General features: G+C 38.2%; 1 protein-coding gene across 1 annotated transcript; it reads left to right on the forward strand.

Annotated features, from left to right (window-relative positions):
- Positions 1 to 4,475: 4,475 nt before the first annotated feature.
- Positions 4,476 to 7,511, forward strand: Cog7 (conserved oligomeric Golgi complex subunit 7). Its single transcript, XM_090403796.1, has one exon. It carries the CDS (start codon positions 4,975 to 4,977, stop codon positions 7,210 to 7,212), a length of 2,238 nt encoding a protein of 745 aa, XP_090259922.1. The 5' UTR covers positions 4,476 to 4,974; the 3' UTR covers positions 7,213 to 7,511.
- The last annotated feature ends 3,822 nt before the right edge of the window (positions 7,512 to 11,333 follow it).

An 11,333-nucleotide genomic window follows, 5' to 3' on the forward strand; every position in this document is an offset into this window, starting at 1 on the left:
AAGTTCAGAGTGTCATGTGGCAAAAATTGCAAATACAACTCAAAAGATAAATGCAATGCTGAAACGAATATTCACATGTAGAGATATGGATGTCATTTTGCCTCTTTACAAGGCCTTGATAAGACCTAACTTGCACTATTATGTGTGCAGGTCTGGTTTCCGTTGTGATTCTGATATATTGGAAGAGTACAAAGGCGAGTGTTAAAAATGATATCAGGATTGTGGAATACTGATTATGAAGACACTGAGAATTTGTAGACCGCAGACACTAGCAAACAGGAGAAAGAGGGGTGATATGATTGAGACTTACAAACTGCTGAAAGAGTCATACAGGATTTCAATTGATGGGATTTTACAGTTTATTGAGAGTGGGGAAAAGGACGAGAGGGCATCGTTGGAAGCCGAGAATGCAGGCTGCTAAGAAGGGTGTAAGGGCTAGATTTTTCTTTTGGTGCGTGATTGGAATGGATTGCCATTGGATGTATGTTTTGAGTGTAAGCAGTGTGAATGAATTCAAAAATAAGTATGATAGCTAGTTTGTGTAGTATGTGGCTCCACGATGAATCTCTAACTCCCTGGAGGTCTCTCTTAATAATAATAATAATAATAATCTCAGCTAAGAACATTGATGATGGCATCAAAATCCAGCCTGCTACCAAAATGGATTAGAGAAAACTCACAAAAGGGTTAGATTCTACTCAATACCTCACTCTCTCTCTCGACACGGAGAGGAATCTGAAGGTGGCGCTGTGAGGTGTTACAGAGGATGTAACTATTACAGATGAAATAGAGGCTGACCTCAGCCACCAGGACCTGCCACCTATTAAGGTCAGTAGGATGACTAGAGCGGACGAAACCCCTATGCCTCTGGTTTTAGTGGAGATCGATAAGCTTAGAAAAATATTTATCACCTGAGATCAGTCTGTGGACTCCGGATCATCCCAGAGCCTCTGAGGAAGAAAACTTCAACTGGATAGTGCCACAAGTGTCAAAGTTGGCCATGCTCAGAGACTCTGCAAGACAGAGTATAAATGCCTGAAATGTGCCAAGAGCAACCCCACCCACTAACACCTGCACAAAGCCAAAAACCACCCCAGCTAGTTGTGCAAACTGTGGAGGCCCTCATCAAGCTGACTATAAAGGATGTGATCAACACCCGAATAACAGATGGTCCGAAACAAACAGACAATCACCTGCCTCTATCAACTCACGAACACCTACACCTCTGGCATCACAGTCTCACAGTGTTCAACAATTATGTTACAGAAGTCCCACCGCCGCAGTTTGAGGCTCCTAAGAAAACAAACTACCAACGGCAGGCAAGACCTTATTCGGACGTGGCCCTGCCATTACTGCCTCGTTGGGAAATATGCTACACGATTTCATCAGGTCCTATCCTTCACCAGCTGCTAAAAAATCATTCCTATATGAAACTCGATCAATCATCTCAGCACTTATTGATGAACAGGAATAAATTAACTCCAGACTATTTTGACATTGTGATGTGGAATGCCAATGGCCTCAAACACAAGATTATGGAGCTCCAAGAGTTCACTCAGAGACTTCAGCGAGACGCTGTTTTGATAACTTAAACAGATCTGAGGCCATCGGACATCCCCAAAATTAGGGGATATCACCTCTACAGAACTGACAGGCCAAATTACAGAGGTGGTGGCGCTGCAATCTTCATTAAAAATTATATCCAACCCCATACAGTGAACTACCCCCGACTACTAACCTTGAGGTGTAGAGGTTCTTACTAGGTCATCTGGCAGACTGAAAATTTATGCAGCATACAACCCACTGCAAAAGACACTACTACATACAGATCTGGATGCCATCCTAGAAGCTAGAGAGCACATCATTATTGCTGGGGGGGGACTTAAACTCCAAACACCTGGCATGGAATTGGAGAACCACAAATAACAACGGACGCATCCTCGCCAACACAAGATTCAATTGCACTGTCGTCGCAGGCCCCACTGAATCTACCCATCACAGCCCGAATGGCACTGCTGACATCTTGGATATAGCCATCCTGCAATATGTTAAATTTCAATATAATTTAAGAACATTATACGAGCTGTCATCAGATCATGATCCAGTGCTATTACGGCTGGGAACGCAACACAACCTGTCTCTCCCCTCACACTCATTCACATCCTGAGAAAAATACAAAAGCACTCCCAGAGTTCATTGGCCCTGTTCCTCCTATAAGGTCAAAGCAAGAAATTGAAACAGCAGTCAAAAATTTTACTCAGCAAATTAATGCAGTCATAACGGCAGTCGCCTCTTACACAACTCGCTCCACAACAAATCAGTTACTGGAGGATATTATGAATATAATCAGAGATAAAAAATAAAGCAACAAAAATGTTTCACAATACTCGCGCGCCTCAAGACAAAAGAATTCTTATCGGATTAAATGGAGCTGTGTGAGACGTCCTCAAAGCCCACAGAGATCGACTATGGGAGGATAAGTTGGCTTCCTTCTCACCTACGGATAACTCTATTTGGGGACTCTTGAGAAATCTTAGAAACAAAAACAACTCTCTTCTCCCACTACAATTCGGACCTGGGCCCTATGCACACTGATGCAGAGAAGGCAGAAACAATTGTAAAAAAATTTTAAGGGCAGTGTCGACCTGCTTATGAAAATTTCAACCATTTGTTTCAATATAAAATTCATCGTCATGTGAGACATGCAATAAAACTTCCTGATGTCTGTACTAATCAAATCATCCACACTTCTCCAGCAGAAATCGACGAGATCATTAAGAATGTTAACAATAAGAACGCTCCTGGTCCAGATGGCATCACCAATAAAGTTATTAAACTACTACCCCACAGAGCCATTGTGTACCTTACCATCATAATCAACGCGATAATTAGCTTCCGATATTTCTCTTCCCAGTGCAAGATTGCTTATATAACCCCCATTCATAAGCCAGGCAAAGACCTACATCTACCGCAAAATTATCGTCCCATTAGCCTGATTTCAAATCTAGGAAAGATTGCCAAAAGGGTCATCCTCACCAGACTCCAATCCATAGTAAATAAGTTGAATATCTTTCCAAAGGAACAATTTGGATTCTATCAACGTCATAGCATCATTCAACAGATCCATGGACTAACTGAATATATTACCACAGGCTACAATTGGTATCAACTTACCAGAGCTGTCCTTCTGGATAAGGCCAAGGCCTTTGATAAGGTATGGCATTATGGTCTGCTCCACAAGCTTATCTCCTTTAATATCCTGCTACAAATGGTACATTTGATCCAGTCATACCCCAGCAAACAGATTTATATAGGTCAAGCTAGACTACGCTATATCTACCAAGTGCCCCATTCTGGCTGGTGTTCCACAAGGATCATTACTGGACTCAATTCTGTTCTCGATATTTATGGCAGATATTCCGCACAATCCAATGTCATCTATATTGGCTCTCTATGCTGATGACACAGTGATACTCACCAGATTTCTTTGCCCACACCTAGTCACCAAGAAAACCTGCAAATATTAGCAAAATGGTTTTCCAATTGGAGATTACAAGTAAACCTCTTGAACAGCATAGCTGTGCTCTTCTCCAGAAGAGCAGTATCTCCTACAGGGGACATCTTTCTGTTTAACACCAAAATTCCTTGGAAAACAGAAGTCAGATACCTTGGTATACTGCTGGACAAAAGACCAACCTCCAGCCACCACATCGAGGACTCGTGTGCAAAGGCATCAAAAGCTATCGCCCAGCTCTATCCCCCTAATAAACAGAAACAGTAAATTACACACCAGAATCAAACTACTCCTCTACAAACTGATGATTTGTTCTATAATCACATATGCTTCACCAGCATGCAGCCATACCGCTGATACTAATATCCTCAAACTGCAGCGAGTGCAAACAAGTGCTTTTGTATGATTCTGAACGCCCCATGGTTTGTCAGGAATGCTCGACTTCATCGGGACATAGACATTCGCTATATATACTCTTTCCTTCAGCCGCTTGCAGCAAAGTATTTGCTAGAAACGTCTACACATCCCAATCTACCGGTGCAGCAAGCTGCTGACTATGATGAAACAGATATGTACAAACACAAACGATCTAAAGCCATCATGATTTCAAAAAATTATCTAAATCCCCTTGCCCTCTCAGTGCCAGCATATTGCTGATAAACTTTTTTTCTTCACTGTATCTATTCAGACAGCGGGGAATATGAAAGCAACTTGCTTCATTCACCCTTGGAGTCAGTAAAGTTGAAGTTGAATAGGACATCTTAAAAGTTATATGTATCTAAGGGCTGCAATAACCTTAAACTTGGCCCTATTAAATTTTATTAGTAAATTAATATTAATAAATAATAAATATTACATTTAATTTCACTGGGCTAGAGAAATAATTACTCATCATGTCATTAATTCTATCAAAATAGGTGATTTGTAATAATACTCGGAGTAGGTAAAACGGGAAGTACGAAGCTTGTGTGGGTGATGTCTTAGTCAATAAACTGAGTACTAGCGAGTTTAGTTATTGTTTCTAAGACCAGGTAAATGCTGGCATTGATTAATATTTCTGTAGTATTTATATATATTTTATTATTTCCCCCCCCCTGACGAGAAGCATTTTTGAAAGTGACAAAAACATGTACATCTCGCGATCCATCGTGTAAAAACCAAGTTGCGTAATGTGGTAATACCTGTAAACGTGTCATATTCACGTGTTGCGATATGTAATTGCTGTTCTACCTTTTCATTTATTTATTTTTATTTTTAAACAGCAGTCTCCGTTTGAAATTTTGGAAAGAACTAGCAAATTTTTTAATTGAAAAGTTGAAAGTTACCCCCGTCAAGACTTGATACTAACAGTATTACGATTCGATATGCCATAAATCAATAAAATTGATCGTGTTCACAATGATCATTGTTTGTTTGTTTGTTTGTTTTCAGTTATAAAATAAAATAAAATTCTTATTATCATGGATCTTTCCGCATTCTCTAATGATAACTTTGATGCGAAAGAGTGGATCAATGCCACTTTTCGGCTACCCGAGGCTCAAGCGAATAAACAAGAATATGCAGCGAATCTAGTTTTAAAACTGCAGTCTTTTATTCAAGAAGTAAACAGTGCTATGGAAAAAACAGCAGAACAGGTCATGCAGAATTTGCCACGAGTCTTGAGGGATATAGATGCTGTGAAGCAGGAAGCTCGCTTGTTAGAAGAACAGATGAAAACAATTAAGGAACAAGTTATAAAGGTTGAGCAGGATTCAGCGAAATCCATGCAGACTTTGCTACAAATTGATTCAGTTAAGTCAAGAATGCAAGAGGCCTGTAAAGCTTTAAGAGAAGCAGACAACTGGACAACATTATCTGCAGATGTTGAAGAAGTGTTTGAGACTGGTGATATCAATGCTATTTCATCCAAGTTAGTTGGAATGCAAAACAGTTTGGAAATGTTAGTTGATGTTCCTGATTTTAAAGATCGATCACAGAAATTAGAGCATCTTAAAGATAAGCTTGAAGCAATGCTTAGTCCCCAGCTTGTGGCAGCTTTTAATGCACAATCGTTAGATGTGGCCCAAGTGTATATGAAAATTTTTAGAGATATTAAAAGATTGCCACAACTTAAAAAGTACTATCATAAATGCCAGAAGGCACAGTTACTTCAGCAGTGGCATCAAATAGTGGAGTCGGATCCAGAAGATACACTTACTGATTGGCTTAATAATTTTTATGATATATTACTTTCTACATGGCATTCACAGATGACTTGGTGTGGTCAAGTTTTTGTGGATATAGCTGCAGTTGAAATATTGCCAGAACTAATTGTGGATGTATTAACAAGCCTTGATCCATCTATACCCTTTTGTATTGAAGCAGCATTAAAATTACAAGAAAATCCTCTTTTGTATCTTATTGAAATAAAGCAAATTACAGATAGATTTGCAAAAAGCTTAGATGTTGCCATTCAAGTTACAGGTACAGATAACCTTCAGAGTGCCCATGTTGTTCTTCTTGCCCAAACTCTGTATGCTCCTCTCAGATCTCATATACAAAGGTATGAGTTGCTAGAGGAACATATGCTTTTGTCCCAACTGAGATCAATAAATTTGCATTCTGATGATTTAATTGACATGGTTCGGCAACTTGGTGATTCAGTTAGCAAAGTATATTATTTCATCCAAGAAGCAGAGAACCATTGCCATCAGTTGACGCATGGATGTGGCTATCCTGGTTTGTTAGTTGCACTCCAGGGCTTTTTTGATTCATATGTAAATGAATTTAAGGGTGTTGTTAGACAACTTAGGTTAGCTAACAGGAAAAAAGATCAAGATGTTGCAGATGACTGGCTGCTATTTCAACAAACCCTTCTAACTATGCAGATTGCTGGTGATGTAATTCTTCATATGGAAGGATTAGAACAGCTTTTAATTCGTCATATTCAACAAGTAGCCAGATCATTGGAATATTATGACACTAGAGAGGATCAAAGAAAAGCAACAAATCCTTTTCATTCTTATGATGATGTTCTGTTGTCTCCACCACTGAAGAGGGAATTAAAATTGTTAATAACAAAGCTTCAAGAAGAAAAAAATCCTCATCTCTTGCATGAAAGTGTCCAACTTTTTAGAAGACTATGTGCTGAAGCTGGAAGAGTGATAATTGACATTGTCTTCGACCAAATTCAAGCTCATCTCCAAGATTTGCCATCGATGAAGGTATGGAGTACATCAACCCCTGGTGGAGCTTTAACCAATGATTTGCCAACTTTTAGCATTTCCCCACAGGAATATATTACACAAATTGGTCAGTATATGATGACTTTACCACAGCATATTGAACCTTTTGTTTTGCAGGACAATCCTACTCTGTACAATGCTTTGAAATTTGCTCAGTTGCCATATGGAATGCAACATGAAGTTTCAGAACATGTAGCAGACTACCTGCTTGACTGCTTAGCCCAAGGCATAATGGAAAAATATATTGAAAACATATTGAAGATTTCTAATCTTACACCACATGCAACAAAACAGCTTATTACAGATATAGGATATTTATGTGATATACTAGATGATCTTGGACTGTCACCGTCAAATGCTCTCCAGTCCATATTGGCATTACTGCAAGCCAAGCCAGAAGAAATTGCATCAGTTGCTTATGACAAGCCTGCATATATGATAAATGCCATAAAAAATATGAGAGGAATTTCATAACCGTATTTATTTATTATTACCCATTTTCAATTGTTAAGAAAGGCCAGTAAATTTGTTCATCATATTTAATGTTAGTTTGTAAATTAATACACTATGAATATACCACATGATATTATGCTACATACAGGCCACTTATAAAGTAATTTTTATAATGGAGAATAGCTTTATAATATGTTTTCAGGGGTTCTTTGTGGTATTGCAATATCAATGATATGATGTATTGATTGTACATAAAACTACTACTACTCAGTTGTATGTTACATCAGAGATGATATTTATTTTGAATAAATATTAAATGTATCTTTGCTCTGCCTTCATATAATACAGGAATGACAAGTTTCAAAATTAATCTCAGGGCTATATTTAAGTGATGCACAGTAAAAAATGAATGATACAAATTCACTATAACTACGGACATAGATTTCTGTTTATTTTATTTGCTAAAGTAAATGGTATTCATGTAACTACTGTATAAATTACTGAGTATATCCTTTCACGGAATTATTGAATGGTAAATGCAGTTGTTTTTTTTTTCTCTCTTTAACCAATAGTTTCATTTTAATCAAATAGTTTTTATTTCACTGTGAAACATTCATTATTATTATTATGAGACCTCCAGGGAGTCAAGGACTCATCGAGGGAGGCTGTAAATTACCCAACTTGCAAATCAGAGGATAAACCCTGCTTGAAGTCATTAATGTGTAAATTGAACAAAAATGGCCCAAGGACTAAACCCTGAGGTACACCACTGGTTACCTTAAATCTGATAGATTCACACCCACTGTACAACACTTTTTGATATCTGTCTGTTAACTATCCCCTGATCCAAGCCAATAGATTATGTTCCAATCCCATATTCTCCAGTTTACGCACCAGCCTATTGCATGGTATCCTATCAAATGCTTTAGAACAATCCAACATTATCATAGTGTATCCATTTCCTTTATCCAACTCGGCTGTAACATTGTTATAAAATGTGAGCAAATTGCTAAAACATGACCTTCCTTTAGTAAACCCATGCTGTTCCCTGCAGAGTATAGAATGATTGTCTACCCATTTCTGTATGCGAGTTCTTACTAATTTCTCTAAAATCTTCACGACCACACCAGAAATACTAATAGGTTGGTAGTTAGACACATTAGTTTTTGCACCACCCTTGTGCAATGGAACTATATTACATTCCTGTGGTATCATTCCTGAGCTGAGACTCAAGTTATACAAATATGTGAAAGGCCTAGCCAATTCAGCTGAACATTCCTTTAACATACAGACAGATATTCCATCTGTCCCTATTGACAAATAAAATTCTTTTGGATTGCGTTTAGCTTGCATGGCCAATTTCTTTTCATACTCCGTTTTAGCTTTTCTCACAATACTCGTTACTTTTCTGGCCTGTGTTTTATATATTTCATAACTCCCTCTCACTCTTATTGTCACGATACTCTTTCCACATAATCTTCTTCTTGTGGATTTCTAGCTTAATAAGGCTGCACATCCATTTCACACCCAACCTATTTACTCTTCGAACACTAGGGATACATTCAGATACCGCCTTATTCATGTACTTTTTCAAAAAGATACCCATGCATTGCTGACATTTTTTCCATTCAGTAACTGATACCATGGAATCAAAGATAATATTCTTCTAAGTTGATCATAATTTCCAGCTTTGTAATTCAGCATGTAGCATGATTTAATCGGAGTGTCAATATAAGTAGATACTTTCCAAGAAAGAACAGCATGATCACTGTCACCAATTGGTGGTAAAATAGCTATATTCTTGACAGAGATCCCTTCTGACACTATGAGCAAATCCAACACTCTTTGACCTTGAGTTCCTTCTTTCTTATGCTGCTTGAGAAAGTTATTCCACAACAATTCAATAAATTCCTGTTCTTTCTGATCATGAGATTTCTCTTCTACCCAATCAATGTTTGGAAAATTAAAGTCACCTATAACGATCATTCACTTGGTACCCATAAGGTTAAATTGGCAATGCATTTCTTCATCCCCTACAACTGAGCTGCCGGGTCTGTAGCAACACCCCACCATATATTTCATTCTGTTAATCTCCACTTCACACCAAATAGGCTCAAACTCATCGCTACATGGGACATTGTTACCATCATTGTTTCCTTGTATTTCTACCCTAACTGGACTTAAGTCATCTGATATCATTAGTAACGCTCCTCCTCCTCTCCTATCTCTTCTGTCATTCCTAAAAATAGTATATCCGTTACACTCGATCCCACTTACCATATCTGATTCTGATAGCCAGGTTTCACTAATGCCAACAATCTTAGGTCACATCGTATTCAATAAAGAAACAAACTCAACCCCTTTGTTTCTAATGCTCCTGGCATTTGTGTATAGACATAATAAATTATGACCTGGCCTATTCTTATAATTAGATATGCAATGTATTTGGTCTTGTTCTAGAATTTTCTCTTTTCCCTCCCTAGACATACTTAAAAGGTATGTCTAGGGAGGGAAAAGAACCCAAAGCATATTTTTCCACTCCTACACCACATACGTAACCATGTTCATTATTACTTAGTTTACAAAAAAAAAAAAAGAAAGAAAGAAAATAAAAATTATATGCGTTTGTGTGTGTATATATATACACATACACACAAACACACATCTTCAAGAAAGTGGAAGAACTGTGGTGGTCAGCTTTGGCAGAACCTGAAATTGCCCATAGAAAAGGCATTATTATTCTTATTATCACTATTATTATTCGGGACACCTCCAAGGAGTCCGAAGACTCATCATGGGAGGACACCTACTATACAAGTCTCCATCACTACACCGAACCTCTACTACCAATCATCTCCATCAACGCCATTCACCGCCCACTACCACCACAACTAGTATTTTTTGTCTGTAAATTGCGTGTGTTCTAAGAAAAAGGAAGAAAAAAAAAGGATGTTTATGAGAAAGTGATTGTAAAATCTGTGAAAAAAAGGCAGATCATCTCTTTTCAACCTTTAGAAGACTGTTCTAAATTTTGAGGTTGTGATGTGTTTATGCTAGAAGTGTAATTCACGTAAAGAAGGAAAATTAGATTCTGTCTGGAGATCAATTTCATTAAATGAGTGATGAAGTGGAATTTTTCTTTTCCTCATCCCAATGGTGACTGTCAAGAAGATTAATATTTGAGGGAGTTGGCTTTGGATGGTCTTTGAAACTTGGAATATTTGTGCATTTTAGGGTTTGTTGAATGAAGGGGAATGGACTGTATGTTCATCTACAAAACTGTGGATAGGATTTGAGGTTAGAAAGAGAGCAGGTCATTTATGTAGAGGAAGAAGAGTGTAGTATCCTAGGGCACCCAAGAAATCTGATGAGAGGAGGTGGCCATCCAATATGATTTGTTTCAAATGTTAACTTGATTGGCCAAGTGGCATTTCTCCTCTTCAGCCAATAGGCCACTGGTTCAAATTCCGTTTGTAAATATGGATGTTTGTGAATGTATGTCTTTAGGTGTTAGATGAACTTCATTATTGAGCATTAGAACACAACCTGCTTATGGGAGGCCTTAAGTGGTTTGTAATCTGTCTGTTTAGTCTCTAGAGCCATGTTCCTGGCTTATCTAACCTTGGTTCTACTAATGTGTAATAGGTATTATTATTATTTCTCGCCTCTAGGGAGCGCAAAGACTCATCGAGGGAGGGCATCTGCTCCACAACTCTGTCTTCACCAGCTGACTGCAACTACACCAACGCCATCTGTCATCGAACTACCAATATTTCCACAGACAATCACAAACATCCATGCTCATGATGGGATTTGAACCCGCAGCCTTTTGGTTGGGGAGCAGATACGCTAACCACTCGGCCAGCCAGGCAGGCATGTGGGATTCACATTTAAAAAATAGTAAAGACCCAAGGTCTAGCTTAGTGGCTTCCCTCTATGCTAGACCTAATTAAACAAACAGAAATGTAGCACTTCCATAAAATACTCTCAAACTGTTATGATATGTTAACTTCATTTGGAAACACCTAGGTTCAAATTCAATCTAGGAATGTGAAGAGCCTGTAGAAGGGCTTTTTCATCTGAAGTTGAGTTTGCTGCTGTCTTACAGAAGAGCAGTTTTTCATCCTCAAAGCAAGCAGATC

This window comes from Typopeltis vanoorti, chromosome 14, assembly GCF_054136105.1.
Source record: "Typopeltis vanoorti isolate ZY-2024b chromosome 14, IOZ_Tvanoo_1.0, whole genome shotgun sequence".
Lineage (NCBI taxonomy): Eukaryota > Metazoa > Arthropoda > Arachnida > Uropygi > Thelyphonidae > Typopeltis > Typopeltis vanoorti.

Bases quoted from the DNA above. Each gene is read 5' to 3' on its own strand.
- Cog7 (XM_090403796.1), top strand. From the start codon at position 4,975: ATGGATCTTTCCGCATTCTCTAATGATAACTTTGATGCGAAAGAGTGG.